The 18085-nt window shown below is 35.2% G+C and overlaps 1 protein-coding gene across 1 annotated transcript in view; it reads right to left on the bottom strand.

The window, feature by feature from the left end:
- Positions 1–18085, bottom strand: part of CEP128 (centrosomal protein 128) — a 134811-nt gene that overhangs the window by 9234 nt on the left and 107492 nt on the right. Inside the window, exons 20-21 of the mRNA XM_086463075.1 lie at positions 15554–15577; positions 335–412 (exon numbers count right to left, since the gene is read on the bottom strand). Coding sequence (XP_086319201.1) covers positions 335–412; positions 15554–15577 — 102 coding nt within the window. The remainder of the gene's footprint in view (positions 1–334; positions 413–15553; positions 15578–18085) is intronic.

The raw sequence follows: 18085 nt of genomic DNA, 5'->3' as shown, positions 1-18085 counted from the left end.
CTAACTGGTATAATCTATTTCATTACAAGATTTTCATTTTTTTAACAAGTAATATCAGAATTCACCACTCAATACAAATATTCTGAACCAGCTATTAGGACTTGACCTATCATATCCAGTTATCAATGTCTGCTCATGCTATGGAGCATCTCAGTAGTGTTATACCCTCAAAAAAATCTGTATAAACATGAAAATAGATTTCTGTATTTTTTTTTAATATATAAAACGTAATTTTTAAATATCCTATTAACTAATTTATCTATACATATGGAGAAGACATTAATCAATCAAAATATTTTAGAACATTGAAAGAGTCAAATGAAATCTTTCTCACTCCAATATCTTTGAAATCTTCTAACAGGCTCAGTTTCTCAGGAACAGACTCCAGATGGTCTAAAGCTACTCGAATACTCTGAAGAACAGAACACAAGATAAAACATAAAAATTTAATCAGTTCTTTCGGCCATCTCAAACATTAAAAAACTATTACATCTATGGAAACAGGTTTAGAGGTACGTATGTGTCTGTAAATTAAACAGGTCAACAACACACAGGCTGCTAAGGAAAAAGAAGGACAAAATAAAACACACAGCACAGTTTCCTTAATTTGAATCTCCATGAATAATTACCAATTTATTGAGCAGAACAATACTTATTTACAATTTTGGAGTTTATGTAGCCTTCTGAATGAAAATTTCTTTTATTGCATTTCAGGAGTAAAGTACATTTAAGGAAAATATAAATCTATACTCACAATTTTTCTGTATTTGTAGTTAAACATATAGTAGAAATATCCTTTTTTTTTTTTTTTAACAAATACAAATATGTGCAGTTAGCACTTAGCTAAATATACCACAATCAAATGTCATATTTTCAGTTTAGACATATGGTATGTACTGTTGAAAGATGAATTACCACTCTAAGGAGTTAGCGTTGGACTCAAAAAACACTTCACATCCACACCCATGACATAAAAAAAAATCTAGTCTATAGCAAGATGCAAAGAACTAAAGAAAATTAGTATTGTGTTTGGGGTCTGTGCACAGGTGAAGTTGCATGGTCATGTGTAAAGTCCTGCCCCGCAAGTCAGATACCTCTGGAGCTTCTCAAAGGCTGCCTTTCTATTATTTGCTGAAGAGCAAATAGAAACAATACTATCTGCACTGCCTGAACAACAGTTGGCATTTCCTCAACAATTCTATAAATCACACTTCTTTGGATAAGGTTCTGTTAACCTGGTGTGCAATCTACCAAAAATGGGCTTCATTAACCATATAACTGCCCTGGCACTTTAAAGCAAAAATCTATAAAACAAATAAAATCCATCAGTCCTGAAAAGTCTGTGCAAAGTGAGTTAACTTGCGCTTAACTACAAAAGCTTTGTTGCTAGTCCTGGAAAGTCTCAATCTGACCAACATGAAAAACATACCGTTTAGATCTCAGTCTTAAGACCTGAAGAGACTAAACTTTCAATCACACACAGATAAGACAGATCAGTGGGAACATCTCAGCACAAGTGCAGTTTACTCCAAATAGCTGTGTTTTGGATCACATAAAGCTCCCTGACAATCTTTGAAAGCAACCCAATGAGTCAAGATTGTAATAGTGTACTATACTCAGTATAACAAATCATGACACATCACTAGTACTAGCAAACAATTAAAAACACTTTACCGATTATTAATACTGAAGGAACTGTCTACAGGTTTAATTGTTATTAAAAAAATAAAAGTATATCCATGTAAGCCAGTTCTTTAGAGAAGAATGTGATTATTTAAAAGCATAGCTCATAAATATAATTCTTTACTTAAAAATCAATCCCATAAAGTTTTAATAAAAGAACTGAAATGGGACAAATAGCAATGAAAGGCACACTCAAGTGAGCAGGCAGCTTAGAGAATATCAACATTTTTACATTAATATTTTATTAATAATCACATCACAAATAGAATATATTGTACAGTGCATATCAATGTAATTGGTACATTAATAGTTTAGTACTATATTAAATAGCATTATATGCAATATATTGTACATATATAAAGTAACATACAAATATTATTTTTATATTATCATACATTAATAGCAGTATTATTAAAATTACCATTTATACTGCTACCATGACGGTCTAGTGACTACAGATCTTTTTTCCTACATGCTGCTATTAATTAAATAGACAGGCAGTTACCTGTACAATGAACTAAACAAGCCATTGTCCTATAATTTATAAGCAATATTGCAAATTACAATAAAGTAACATATGAAAAGATTACAATAATATATGAAAAGCCATCACCTTTGCTTTGCTAGCTTAATTACGTGCTCTCTCATTCTTGTACTATAAGAGAGAGTGTACAATCAATCTCTATTCATCTTATCTGCAACTTCCCATTTTACAGACCTTTTGCAATCTTTCTCATTCATATAGTTTTCATGATGAAGAGTCCTTGTGTACTTAGCTGTTCCTCACATGGAAGAAGTCTTATGCCTTTGATCATTCTTATGTCTTGTGTAGCCTCTCTAGTCCTGTGTTTAAGATGAAGAGGGGGAGTGAGGAGTGGAGAACCAGAACTGAAGAGAGTAACCTAAATGCAGACACACCGTCAATGTAGAAGCAATGATGTCTGTCTTGTCTGCTTCTTTCCTAACAGTTCCAAACATTCACTTTTTAAGATTGTAAGAAATATGCTTTCCATAACAAGTGAAGGTCAAATTTCATAAACAGTGGGATTCATTTACATCTCACAGGACAGAACTTGTAACCAACATTCAGTCCCAATAAACTAAATTTGGTAGTGGATGTGAGACTAGTTTTTTGGTTTTGTAATTATACCTATGAAAAAATATCATGTATGTAAAAGTATTTCTCTAATTTTCTGTAATTAGGAAAAATTTGTATGGCAGTTAATATGCTGACGATATTAGGACCTATTTCTATAAAACAATCACCTGGTTAAATAATTTTTTCATATATTTGGGTTCTTTTTCCTTCTGAGAGTAATGAGGTTCAAACAGAGAGTAATGAGGTTCAAACAGTATCTCCTGCCTTCTAGTAATACACTTTTACCCTTAGCTTGTATGCTTAGCTAAAAAAGGGCTCTTTATCTGACTGTTACATTCTGCAGTAGGAATGTGAGTTGTAGGAGGAGAAAAATATTTGGGAATTCCCAAACCTGACCCTTTTTTCCAGGATAAGCTGAAGTCTTCACACAGCGCCGAAGAGAATGAGAATACATTGCAGTCAAAGGTGCTAGAACAATAACAACTCCACTATCATAGGTACGGAGAAGTTATTTTATGAGACGCTTGGATGAATTGTTGCTCTTGAAGAAACAAGGAGAGTAAAAAGCTTACAAAACAGGGTAAAAGGATTGACCAGCAAGAAAGGATATTTTAGGTTTCAAGAAGTACAGGAAGAACTGTCAAAAGTGAAACAGAGTTAAAAAAAAGTTTCTTTAGTCATTTAGCGAGAACAAGAAAACAGAAATCCAACCTGGCCTCCCTGGCAGTGTTCAAGGCCAGGTTGGATGGGGCTTTGAGCAACCTGGTCTAGTGGAAGGTGTCCCTGCCCACAGCAGGGGGCTGGAACTAGATGATCTTTAAGGTCGCTTCCAACCCAACCCATTCTATGGTTCTGTGATGATTCCATGAAATGAGACAGGGAAAAGAAAGTGGACATAATTTAAGTATGACCCCAAAACAAAATGAGTATTTTTGCTTTTCTTTTATAACTACACATTAGTTTTGTTAGATTTAAAAAAATGTACAGGAATTATACAAGACTAAGTATATGAAGTTATGTCTAAAATATAGGTAAATCACTTTCTGAAATAGGCAGCACTGACGACAGACAACCCGTACAAAGAAGTCCTTTATTGCAATGTTGACAACTGACCACGGCAAATGCTGGAAAACACCTGGAAGGACAGAAAAGTGCTTACTTGTGCTGACTTCCAGTGAATAAAGTAGGGCAAATCAGTTTTGCAAAAGTTAGAGTTAATAAAGGTTATTTCTTCCAACAAGAAAAGAGGACTTTCTTCTTTCTCACCTGCTGCACGAGAAAGGAAGTTAAACAGATTTCACACTTAGGCAGCAGTGTTTCGACCAAACCTAAAATTTACTGTATTATCTTCATAAGAAGACTTGTATTTTAATGTGTAAATTTGCAATCAGGTTTATTTACTTGCAAAATTCACCTAAGAAAACTATAAGAAGAAAAAAAATTTACTTTTCCTGTAACGTATCTGGTTCTTCACCAGAAAAGAATGACAGAACCTGAAGTTATATATTAATAACAAATGTGTAAAATGGCCTCCTCTTCATATTTTCAGGATGCAATCAGGCAGGAAGCCTACATATTGCATTTTAAGGTTTTTTTTTTTTTTTTTTACAGATCATAGTGTAAAAATGTTTTAAAGCTATAAAATACTTTTTTTCTTTTCCAAATGCTACTATTTATCCCCTTGAAAGTTAAATTTCCTAAAGGTATCTATCAATCCCTAACGTTTCCCTCTTGCAAGAATCAACCATGTCACTTTTACCACAGTAAAGCAGGATTCATTCATATTTCATGCTTCATTTACAGTGGCCTTATGTTCATCAAAGCATTGATTTTCCACTGCATTAATTTATGACGAGATGCAATATTTGCTACTTCTTCCCAGAGTAGCTCCTTGTACTGGTCTGCATGTCTGTTTCTAAAGCTGGGAAATACAAGAGACAAAATAGACCCTAAGCAATCCAAACTTAACTATATGTGAAACAAAATACTGAATCCTAATGTTCACCAGTCATCCTAGTATCATACGGATCTGATGGATGCATGTCCACAGAGATTTTACATTGAACACCAGTAACTCCCCTACATCTTCAGAAATAAAATCCTCCCTCACAGGAAATAACTCCAAAATTGTAACACTCTTTAATCTCTCTTCTTGGTCCAGCACCAAGTTAAACCATAAATGTTTTAAGCTTATGGTATACATTACTTAACACATTTTGCTGAAGTATTTTACTTATGAACTGCAGAAAATATACATTTGACATGTCACAGAGTTGAAATAATGTTGCCTGGGACCCAGGACACATTTAATATAGTAGCTCCTCAGCATGCTATAAGGTATATCCAATTTTCAGCAATTTTTTTTCCAACTACAAAGATTTTTGCTTCCCTCCCCCCCCCGTTTTAATAAAGACCTGTGATCTGTTCTCAGCATAAAAGGAACTCAGGCCCTAAGTGTAAGCCTGTGCCTAAAGCCATCCCGTTTTTCAATTCTTTCTGTAAATTCCAATGCCAAGACCTCATGTCAACACTGTCTGTAAATGGAGTTAAGGAAGATGCTCATCATCTGTTCTCCCCAAGTGTCTCATAAATATCTCCTCTATTTCACATACTTTTTGTGGAAAAAAAAAATATGAAAAAATTAGTTGTGCCTCACCTAGTCCTCACTAGTTACATTATTAAATGTAATCTTGAGAGCAGCAGACCAGCCTTTGGGTTATATGCATACTCAGTCCTTGGGTTTTTTTTGTTTCATTGAGAATCATGTGGATAAAGGATGATATAGGCTACTCAGATTTCTGAAAGGTTTTTTTAGATTCCTAAAATTTAAACCTGACTTCACACGTAAAATATGGGCTCTAAGCTAGCCATTACTGCTCAGGAAGTAGACCATAGGATAATACTTATTTCCACAAACTTGCTAACTCAGTGCTCAATATCGATCAGAAAAGCAAAATCAACACTGGATATAACCAGCAAAGGAAAAAAAAAAACCCAGAGAGAACAATTATTCCCAGGTATGAATCCACAGTGTGCTTGCATCTTGATTATTGAGTGCAACTGTGGACCTCTATTTCAGAACAGAAATAGGGAACAGTCAAAGAAGAGGAACAAAAATGATCAAAGCCTGGGAGCACTTTTTCCATGTGAGAAATTATTAAATACAATGACTTGAAAAAACAGCACTCTTCAGCCAGGAAGACAGATGCCTGAGGGGAGAAATGACCAATTTGTATAAAATCAGAAGTCACATAGAAAATTTTATGGGGGTTTGAGCAGAAAACTGGGCAAGTTCATGAATGAGAAAGATCGTGGAAGGGTTCCAAATCTGCAGAAACTACATCTAAGTCTGGAAGTCTCTGAGCTTTGAACGGCTGAAATCACAATGAATGTGTAGGAAACAAAATATACATCGGTCCTGTTCATACACTCTTCCCTAAGCATTTGCTTTTGGCCATCATTGCACTGTCTATAGCTGGGCTAGATTGACCTTTGGTCTTAACCAGAACAGTTCCTTTTATATTCTAAAATTCTCACAGTCTTCTGAGCAGTTTGTGATTTGAATAGGAAAACTCATACACTAACATTTTCAGGGACAGAAATGTGTGCCTTCTTCATAAGGCCAATGAAAAGAATGGTAGTGATGTGCAAATAAAAACAGAAAAAGAAAAAAGCCAAGTTTGTGAGGGGAAATTCAATAAAGAAGATAGCCACAAAAGAATACACTGAAGAATGGGAGGGAAAGGCGATGGAAGAGCTTTTAGCTGGCTCACAGAATTGGTCTGGTAATTTAATAAAATGTACAGCAACCTCCTCAATGTGGATCAAATGCCATACTTGTATCATTAATGACTACACTCTATTCTATTAAGAGAGATGGATTTAGCCACACAGATAAAATGCGAAAAAGGATGTTAGAAGCACCTGACATAGAGGGCAATTAAGTACTGTTAACTTTTTTTCCCAGAAATTGGAAAGCTGTATGCCATAATGCATACAAATAATCCTAAAGAGAGCAACCACATCTGTCAGCTCATTGTTTAACAGGGAACAGAAGGTACTGATACAGTGCACTGATGGTACCGATAAGAGGAAGAAACACCAATTGTACTGATGGAAGCAGTATTAATGGTATTTTACTTAACAGCAGTCTCTTCCATAGACCGACTGCTATTAATCCTTTTGTTTTTAAAATAAAGATTATTTACTTTGCAAAGGGGCATTCTATGTTTTCACAGAGAATGATAAAACAAATTACTCATTTTCCATGACTTCATACAAACACTTTGATGTTTGAACTGCATATGAACAGTTAATCTTCCTATATTGATGTATTCTTGGTGACAGACAGTTTCACACTGTCTCAAAGGACAGATCTGAATCAAAATCAGACACACATGTTATTTTTAGTCTCAAAGCTGCAATGCTAAATGCAAATAAATCAAAGCAGGTTTGTATATAGTCCTTTGCCTTTATAGTGGATATGCTGAAAACACATAAACATAAACCAGAAACCAAACTTCATTGACTTTCAAGTACAGTGCTCCTTTCTTTTCCAAGGTAGGTAAAAACAAATGGCTATCTGTATTGCACAGATACTTTTTGAAAATTAGAGCTGACTTAAGTATCAGTTTAGCTAATCCCCAAAGAATACCCATAAAAAGATTAACTGTGACTGTAATTTTAACTGACTGCAATGCATGTCAGCAAGCAGTTACTCACAATTCAGATGAAAGATGTAATGTTAAAGGTGACCTTCGATGACTTATTTTTAAATGGCCTTAGCACGTTGAATACTTAAATAGCAAGAATAGGATGGACCCAGCACGTATAAAGGTATCCTTTGCTTTCCCTGTTAACATCTGTAGAACTACGCATTGTCAGCTTCTATCTCCAGCACTAGACTGACAGATCACACACTCTTTTACATAGGGTCTCCTTCTACTTAAGAGTCTGAGGTTCGCTGTTCACTGTCATATGCCAGTCAAATTCCATGATAGCTGGGATATTCTGTGACGTAGTACATCATATATAGAGAGGGAAGAAAAACCAAAAAATATATTTTATATCTTTATATTGCACGTATACCATTACTCCAACTATAACACTGTTTTGATGACTTCACCACATCAAGAAATCAATCTACTTTTACAAAGACAGGTATCGCATATAAATTTATCAAGTTACACAACATGCAAGGTCAATTGTTTGGTTTTTTTTCTATACCACATTGTTTCATCAGTTTTAACTAGTAAGATTTTTTTTTTTAAAGCAAAAACTACACCTATACTAATGAAAATCAAAAGATCTTTGTCAACAAAGAACTGCAAATGCCAAACTAACTGAACCCTTAATTTAGACTCCAGATGTTTTTGCATGGCATGGACCACATTTTAATTAAGAGAGCTTCACGGATGCTTCCTTTCCTGTTTGCAATGACCACCTCTTCTCTCATTCATGAGCACATAACATTGCTGTGCTAACTACAGGAATTGTTTACATGGAAAAATATTAGGAACATATCTCATTAATTTTTAGTTGTTTGATGCATACTAGCAGCTGGAAAGGTAGAGAAGACAGTGCGGTCTTTTGGCAAGCCAGCTCTCTGTGAATCATTAGCTAGTGCTCTGAGTGATTTAACCAAAGATTCACAGCAAATGAGTGATTTAACCAAAGATTCACAGCAAATGAGTGATTTAACCAAAGATTCACAGCAAATGAGTGTCAGAGTAGGAAAAAATAGGAAAAAAAAATAGAAATTTGGCTTATAGATTTCCCCATTTTAATCAAAAGATGCACAAAAGAAAAAAAAAGCTCTGGTAGCATCAATAGTGTAACTGATGTCTGTGTTCCTAAGGTTATAATTTGATCAGATATAAAACATTTAAAGCTAAAATGAAGGACCCAGCAGCATATTGGAAACATTTTAATCAATAGTTCACCATTAAACAAAATTCTAACTTGTTTTGTGATACACAAAATAAACAAAAAAGCATGCTATACCACATATATCTATATCTTACTTATCAAGTTATAAGCATCCCATATTCTGTGGAAGAACTCAGATACACATTCCACAGATGAAAGGCCAACTTTTCTAAAGGGAATCCTAAAGGATCAAGACATTTAAAATTATATTTACAAACATATACATTCTATGTTAAAAAAAAAAAAAAAAAAGAAAGTGAAGACCACTGTATATTACTACTCCTAAGGAAACTAAGAGAAATATCTAAATAGTTAGAGTCTTTTGTAGTAAAGATTTATCCTGAGACTTTTACTTTTTCTAATGGAAAACTGAGAGGATTTTTGTTTAGCAAAATCTGGCAAAAATGTTCCATATTTGCAACATGTGGAACACATCTTCACAATATTGAAACGAGCTTTCTACTTAGAGAATGTAAGGGTTGCATTAGGAGGAGTGTTTTCAGCAGGTCAAGGGAGGTGATCCTTCTCCTCTAGTCAGCCCTGGTGAGACATCTGGAGCGCTGGGTCCACTTCTGGGTTCCCCAGCACAAGAGACATATACTGGAGACAGTCCAGCAAAGGGCAACTAACATCCTTTAGGGGACTAGAGCATCTCTCCCATGAGAAAAGGCTGAGAAAGCTGGGACTGTTTAGCCTGGAGAAGAGAAGGTTCAGGGAGATCTCATCAATGTGTACAAATATCTGAAGGGAGGATGTAAAGAAGGGGGAGCCAGGCTCTTTTCAGTGGTGCCCAGGGCTGGAACAAGAGGCAATGGGCACAAACTGAAACACAGAAGGTTCCATCTGAACATAGGAAACACTTTCTCACTGTGAGGGTGGCAAAGCTGTGGCACAGGCTGCCCAGAGAGGTTGTGGCAACCCCATCCTTGGGAATATTCAAAAGCTATCTGGTCACAGTCCTCGGCAAATGGCTCTGGGTGACCCTGCTGGAGCGGGGGTTGGACCAGATGAGCTGTAGAGGTCCCTTCCAACCTCAACCATTTTGTGATTCTGTAATGTATTATATTACTGATAGCACTGTTGGAGAAACTATGAAGTTATTAGACCAAGTTGTTAGACATGCAGCATAATTATTTGTCAATAAATAAATTTAAAACTGTTATCCTGACTGCCAAACAAAAAGCACTTGAATAAAGCTTAGAGAGTTACTTACATCTTGTAACCTCTTACAGGTAATTTAGCAATAAATTCTTAGGTCAGTATTTTAAATATTCTTTAACAAATACACAATAAGATATTCTTGATTACGCTTATCTGCAAATTTAGTGTTCAAAGTCTCAACGCAAGTATATATATTTTTGTAACAATATGCTATTTTATTTCTTACATTGATTTAGTAATTCATTTTTTACAAAACAGTGAAGAACATTTTTTAAAAAGTAATTTAAAAATAATGCTATATATTAGTTTTTGAGGGAAGTGGGATTAGAGAGGTGACATTAGAAATATACATATATATGTTTAGTCTGTGGACTTCATGCAAGTACACAGACTTAAATGCAATCCATCAAGCAGAATCTTATAAATCTATTTCAGCATTTTTGGTTCCCATTCTAAATCTCAGAAAGAGAGAAATAAGTATGAACGGGAGAGAAAGGCAATTGTTAAAAAAAAATCATAATCTTAACAGCAAAATAAATTCTTTTACAGCAGAAAAATATCAGAATGTTGGCAGAAGAAAACTAGAGGTAGCTGTATTCGCAAAAAAACTAGAAGAACAAGTAAAGCACCAAATAGTAGGGGGCAGAGGATGGATAAATAGCAAGGTATTCAACACAAACAATAGATCTGTAGGGGGAGAAGACGTCAAGGAAGAAGGGAAGAGGAAGGTGAGCATCAGAAGAAAAGAAAGAGCTGGCTGCAAGCACCGTTAGGCGGCAGAAGTTACTTGGTGGGAGTGAGCAGAGGAAGGAGTCCAGGAACCTTGGGAAAGTTCTCCACCCCCAGCAAAGGGAAGTGACACACTGGCTCACCGATGAAAGGAAAGGAAAAGGCGAGGCAGGCAGAACAGAGGATCTCAGACTGCTGCTCCTCTCCCGGTCAGTTTTATAAGATCAAAGAACAGCTGTGTTCTGGGAGGACCAGAAGGCCTTTGATGTAATGGTAGTTTTGGCAAGACACAACAGAAGCAAACCAAGGGTAGGGAAAAGTATTAACCCTTAAATTAAAGACTTCCTAAACATTCATACATACAAAGTATGACAATCATTAAATAGCCACAAGAGCTAACAGCAGTATTTGCTTATTGATGGAAGGCTCATTGAGAGACACAGAGAGAGAGTGTGTCCTAAAATGGGTAGTGTCAGGCAGTTGCATAATCTCTCTGAGAAAAGCATTGGGCGTTGTCACCCTTCCAATTCTTCTTTTAAAATGGGTAATAAATCATAAAATTGATGCAAATTGAGCCTGCTACTATAGTAGAAGAATCTGATATCTTTTACACTGCTGAGTGTGTGCAGACAGAAATTTGTTTTACTGGTATTCAAAACCTTACTTTCACGAACACAAAGTATGAGTTACAACAAAATACATACATGTTCATACTGAAAAGGAAATTCATATTAAATATCAATTTTGCAGAATACTTACAGCATTGCTGGAGTTAACCTAGATTTATGACATTGTAACAAAAAGTTGAACCATCTCCAGAAAAGTCTGATCCAAGTGTTCTAAGCAAGTGGTAACCTCACTTTTGGGTTTTCTACTGAAAGCAGCAAGCTGTCTTATTGATCAAAGGATATAGAATGCATATGTTCACTGGAACAGCTTTAGGATGTGGTTGATTTCAAATTAAACTTCCCAGTCTTTTATGTCAGACTAATACTACTAAGGCAGAGGAATCTGACTTGCAGCTTATGCTCACAAAGAACATGATGTAGTTTACAGAAACCCACTAAAGTCACAAGCACGGCATAGTAGCATGCACCTACAAAATGCTCCCTGACCTCTTTATGAGAATTAGATACAGTTCCCATTGTAGCTACATCTGAGAATTCAACACAGACTTTTTACCAAGAAAATCATACCCCTTTGTCTACAAACAACAGAGAGCCAAATCCTGTATGCAAGAACTAAGCTACACTCCAAAATAAACTAAATCACTTTAAATAAAGATAAATGGTATTTATTCTGGCAAAATATTAACCAGATAATTGATTACTAAAGTAATCAGGAAAATTACTTGTGAATAGCTACATAATAATTACATTCACTTTATTAAACAGTATTAAATAAAAAAAAAAAGAGCCAAACAAAACACATAATCTCTAGGTATTCAAAAACCTCAGTTTTGCCTGTACTTGTTACTCCCTTGGCACTTCTCATGAGTTGAAGGGTTATTCCAGAATACACCTTGGTTCTTCAGCTCCTTTTATATTCCCTAGTGAGCCTGTCTAAGTACCCCTGTTGTTCTTTCCTCCCTTCCAGCTTCTGCTCCTGTTCTGTGCACTCTGCTGGAGTAAGAAGTGGTGTCCTATCTACAGAATCATACTGTAGAACCAATCTTATTGAACAAAAAGAACCAAAAAATCCAAAAGCTTCTTGTTATGGGTACTATTTGTTCTCAGGTTCCTTAAGGGAGTAACCAGATCAAGTGTCATCCTTAAGGAGGATGGTAATACAGCATTTTTCTTGGGAACCAAGTGAGTTGGCTAAGGAAAAAGAAGATCCAAGAAACTGTCAGGTATAGCAAGCAGGATGAGTCACAGCTAGGAGATGGAGCTTCCAGCTCAAACAGACTGCTGAGAGGAGCAGGAGCTGACAGGGCTCAGAGATGATGCAAGGGACCCCCCTAGTTTGTTGCAACTCACAAAATCACTAAGATTAAGCTAAGCCTGGGAGGTTTATTCACACAGAGCTCTGAAAAGAATCTGCTAGGTTCCTGTCACATTTCTTTCCCTTTTTTTTTTTTTTTGCCTAAGTTGCCAAGTTCATCACATGGCTACTACAACAATTTTACTGGCAAGTGCAGGAGGCAGAAATGAGTAGACTGCAGAGAAATGGAGGAAAGTGGGCTGCCAAATATACCTCTCAAAATATGTACATATACGCAGTTTTCAGGTCATCGTGTAAAATAGATAAGTTTAAGTTAAAAGCTTAATCTAAAGATTTTTAAAATGCATTTACTGTTAGATGTACATGTCTTTTCTGTTGCTTAAAAAGGCAGGGTAGAAACAATTTTTAAAGTGTCTGCAAGAGGCTTCACACTTGTAAATCTCTGACAGTTCTGCACTAAATTTCACCTATTCTGTGCAGAGCAATTTCTTTCCACTGTTAGGCAGAATAAGAATGCTGTGGAAGAAAATGCAGATGAGATTCCTAACCCAGCCATCCCGTGGTCTCACAGTTTAAAAACAGTTCTACAAAGCTGCTGCTTTCCTATGCATTTTGTATAGCTTGTGTATGTGTGTTCTGGCTTTTCCCTCTCGGCCCTTTTTGTATCTCTTGAACTGCCACCTTTCTGTCAAAATTTTCCTAAGAAAATGCTTTTTCTAAACAGCTTAAACTTTTTTTTTTCTTTAAGGATTCTGTTTGCATTTGAATTTAATACTTTATGTTTCTATTCCATTTCCTTTCTCTATAACCTGAATCAAATGATAAAATACTGGTTGTACTTTTTTGATGTTGTGCTCCGAGAACTCAAATAACAGAAGATAAGAAAATTATACAAATATATGTGTAATGTAACTATTATGCACTCGTTTTAAATGCTGCATAGATATACAGCTATGTCGACATACACACTATAAAAGTTAGGATTCTTAAGGATCTGTTAAATGACAAGCCTTATTCATTCTTTTGCTCAAGAGCATTTCTGTCATAGCTCATCCCGAGCTATACATTCAAGCCATGTATTACTCTGTGTGTATTTTCTTTTTAACATCAGTGAAAGGGAGGAGGAGAGAGAGAATGCTATCATCCTCAGAACTCAGCATCCTCAGAACTCAGAGACCTAAAGGTCAAAAACACTTACTATTTTAACATATTCACTATCAGCTATCCAACATCCAAGTTTTGAGTATATTTGGCAATATATATAGCCAGAGCTCCCACTGAATTTAGCTATTACTAAAACTTTGGATTTCTGAAAATCAGGCCTCAATAGTCACGAAGTCAGATACCCAGAAAATGAGGAACACAAAGTAATTAACAGTCCGTGAAAAATTTAGTTTATGTGATTTGCCTGACATCATAGAGGAACATTATGGCAAAAGTAAAATGAGTGCCTTGGGAGCATTCAACAGCCTTAGTGATTGATTTACATACTTTTCTTGCCTGCAGTCTCAGGGCTTAACATTACACATGTTCCAATGTGAGCAGTAACAAAAGCAGTGACTGATTTCAAGCTCTAGGATTTAATATTACAAATTTGCATTCAGGTGTTACCTCCCAACTTGCATTAAGAAAGAAAATTATATTTTACTAATGATAATAATCCTCTTCCTCTTCTATCTGAACAATAACTTACTAATCTTCCTTCTTAAAGTAGAAGAGATTAAAAGTATAAAACATAGAAAGGCTTCAAGAAGAAACAAACAAACATTGTCACAAAACATGGATTGCATTTGCATGATGTTGTGCTATTTGCAAGCAATTACCCTCTGCCTGTGTCAAAACAGCTCTGGGAGCAGAAAGGACAAGGCATTTGCAGGCAGTTTAACTCATGGTTCGTGAGAAACAGATGGCAGTGGATACATGCCTGACTGGTTGTCATGTAAGCAAACCATGAGTAAGAGATGCTCCTGAACAGAGCTAATGTCCTGGCAACACTTTACACTCACACAGCACTATGTGAAGTGCCAGGACACTGAATTTGAGCATTAGCTCCCTACTCCCACAAGGCAGGCGTTCCAACACTGCACTCTGATTTACAAAGGGCCTTTTATGTGTAAATGTAAGCTTTTTTTTTTTTTTTAACATATTGAATATATTTCAAATATATTTTTGAAGTCGGAAGCTGTTTTCAGGGAGGCACAGGCAATCAGAAAGGATAAAATAATTTGCACAAGCAAATTTAAAAAGTTTATATTTGCAGCCTTGATATTGTCTCAGTACTGGTTTCTTTAGATGAAATTTTCTGGATTTCCAATGAAAAGAATCTACAGGCCTGATATATACTATTGGGTGATGTCTTATTCAACATTCCTACGTAAGAGGAAAGAAGCATGGTTCAGAAATGCTAGGGCAAGCTGAGACCCATCTCAGCTATTCCACCTGATAGACCTACTAGCTTGGGACATCTGGATAATCCAGCTGCATTCATGGCATGTACCTGCATGAAGGCTTTTGTCCTTCCAACTTAATATCTTATTAAATGATATTAATTAATCATTAAAATGGTATTCCTTCATGCTTTTAGTTGCAGTGCTGATGTGGGCAGATTAACTGATTCTGTCTGAAGCTCCCAGCACAAACAGATAAACAGCACACATAACAGTCACTGAAATTATTAGATCTATCACATAGACCTTGACCATTAGAAGTTTTAGCAGTAGAAGAATAACATCCTTTGTATGGCTCAAATCTGTGACATTTCTCTTCCCAGGGATGGGATGAGGATTGAACTGTACAGAAAAACTATATTACGTTGTATTTTCGTATAACTTAAATATTGTAGTAAAAACCTAGGTGTAAGGTAAAATTATCACATCTTCTCTTAAAAGTAAAAACCCAGCGCTGCAACCTTCTTTTTGTTAAAGACAGAAAAATAATATTTTTCATAATTTGGAAAAATTATCAGCAACATAATTGTGACTGGTTTGGAAATGAATTTAAGAAACTTACCACTTCTAAGGCCATAATACGTTCCTAAAAATAAAGTACAAGATGCCATTAGAAAATGAAGAATATAAATGCAACATAAGTTGAACAATGATGAAAAGGATTAATTTTGGTTTTTTGCCAGTTGTATGCATTATATTTTTAAGAAACTCACTGAACAGGAACTGCTATACTTAATTGGACCTCAGACTCATTTAACATACTATCTCACTTAAAAACTTGTTCCAAAGAAAAGGAACTCCCCAGAAACAGGGTAAGAAAGAATTTGAAAATAATTACTCCATGATATATTTTTTTCAAATAGTACCATTAGATTTTCAATATTGTTCAATATTTTACTCTTATGTATCCAAAAGTTTGATTTCTTTTTTTGATCATCTGTGACCATAAATCTAGCATGTTTTGGAGTTCACGTCACGTTAGCATCTGGTTTAGTTTTCTTTTAGGCATTTCCTTAGAAAACTAAAAAGTAAATTCCATATCATTATTCTGTTATCCAGAAATAGCTCTGAAGAATGTTTTATTAATAACAAGATGACATTAGTAAAAGTCTAATGTTTGAAACAATAAAATGCAAATAAAATAAGCTTGTGTCAGTTTTAATCCAACACAAAATATAGGGAACTTAGAATTTATATATTTATAGTATACACTTAACAGTGTTTCTATTTAAATATATCTTTAAGAAAAATATTAAGCTAGTAAAATCAAGATCATGTACTCTGGCACTATGTCCTGACTATGATATTTTAAGCAATCTGAGAAAACACACATTCCAGTGTTTAGGTGAGCCCATATTTAGAGTACCTGATCATTAAGACATTACAGGAACTCTTACCTTGATGAAACACTACCTTCCCCCCCCCCCCCCTTTCTGGGTGGATTAGGCTAAGAATTCTTACAGTTTTTCGTGTTCTATCCGTCCCTAACAGGTAAAAGTAATTGTAATAATCTGGATTTATTCCTGCAGCATCTGAAGACAGTTAGGAGTTCACTGTTTTGGAAGCAACTGGTACAATAAAAATTTCTTAGACCAACGGAAGAATTTGGCAGCCAGAAACAGTTCTTGCCATTTGCAAAAACGTGAAACTATTTTTCTTTTTTTTCGAGACTAGGCAGAATCAAGTTACAAAGACTCTTCTAGAGTTACTAATGTCTTTAAAAACTTTAAAATAATGGTTATGTTTACTAACAGAACATGTGCATGTATTTGTGGAAAAACAGTATTTACACGTGTATGTACATATTTGTGTAAAACCAGTATCCCTTGGATTACTAAAGGGCTAACTTTCATTTTTATAATCTTTTGAAGAAAAGACACAGTTCATCTTAGTGAAATATTTAAAGCTCATTCACTGAATTATGTTTGGGGTGCAAATGATGTTAGTTTTTCATCAGCCGCTTACCATAGTTGCACCTTTGATTACAATTCTAAACCATAGGCAGAAAGTGAGACAGTGTACCACAGGAAAAATAACTGCATCAAGTGAGGCGGAAAAAAAATGTATAAAATAGCATCTGGAAAAGACTAATTTGTTTTGAAGGTGTACAAAAAAGCAAGCAAGACTGTACAAGGAAATATCTAAAGGGAAAACAGGAATGCACGCATAAACAAGTTTCATGGAAATCTAGTACACTATCAAAATACAACTGTTTTAAAAAAATGCTAACATTTTGTCAGTAGTGGATGTCACTAAACTGGCTTATGTTGGAACTGCATACACAGTGGTTCGAAACTCCCTGTGCACAAACTGGTGAAAAATAATTAAACAAATGTACAGAGAGAAAAAAAATAAGCACTCCTCATCACTTTCAGTTACAGATTTCCTTCAAAGTGGTGGGTTTTAAAAAAAAATAGACAAAAAAGGTAAACTTGGGGTTTTTTGTTAAACAAAATGGAAGATGCTCTTATCTCTAAGAGGTGGGAATCAAAAAACTCAGATACATATCTCAGATTTCCCATAGATTTATTTCACCTATGTTTTAGTTTCCTATCAGTAAAATCAGGATAATACGATGTTCTAGAATGCTTAACTTTGACTCATCTATTATGAAATGCTTGCTTAGTGCCCATCACAATGCATGGTAGTTGGGGATTCCAACTACAATGTTGCATAAGCAAAAGTGTACTCAATTTCACTAAAATTTTTTCTCGGAAAAGGTAGTGCATTGAATACTGAAGTCTATACACTTTCTTGGAAGCAGGTCTGAGATACAGATCAAGTATTTCAGTACATCAGAACAAACGTACGACAAAATATTACATGAAAAACTCAAACATACTTATTTTGAGATCCTTGTTTCCTCCACAGAATTGTGGTGGCTGTTAGAAACATATTTATTTAGAGATTCTTCTACAAAACCCAAACTCATTACTATAAAAAAAGATGGTATTTACAGATCTCTTATATTTGTGGTGATAGTGAACAGATATAAAATTCTTCAGTTAAAAAGGACTACTTTGGAAAAAAAGTCTTAGAGTGTATTAGGATGATTCCAATAGTAGAATAAATAGTGTTTTCAAAATGACATATA

Source organism: Leptosomus discolor, chromosome 3 (assembly GCF_034619465.1).
Source record: "Leptosomus discolor isolate bLepDis1 chromosome 3, bLepDis1.hap2, whole genome shotgun sequence".
Taxonomy (NCBI): Eukaryota; Metazoa; Chordata; class Aves; order Leptosomiformes; family Leptosomidae; genus Leptosomus; species Leptosomus discolor.
The sequence above is the reverse complement of the archived record's forward strand: the minus strand, read 5'-3'. Positions and strand labels throughout refer to the sequence as shown.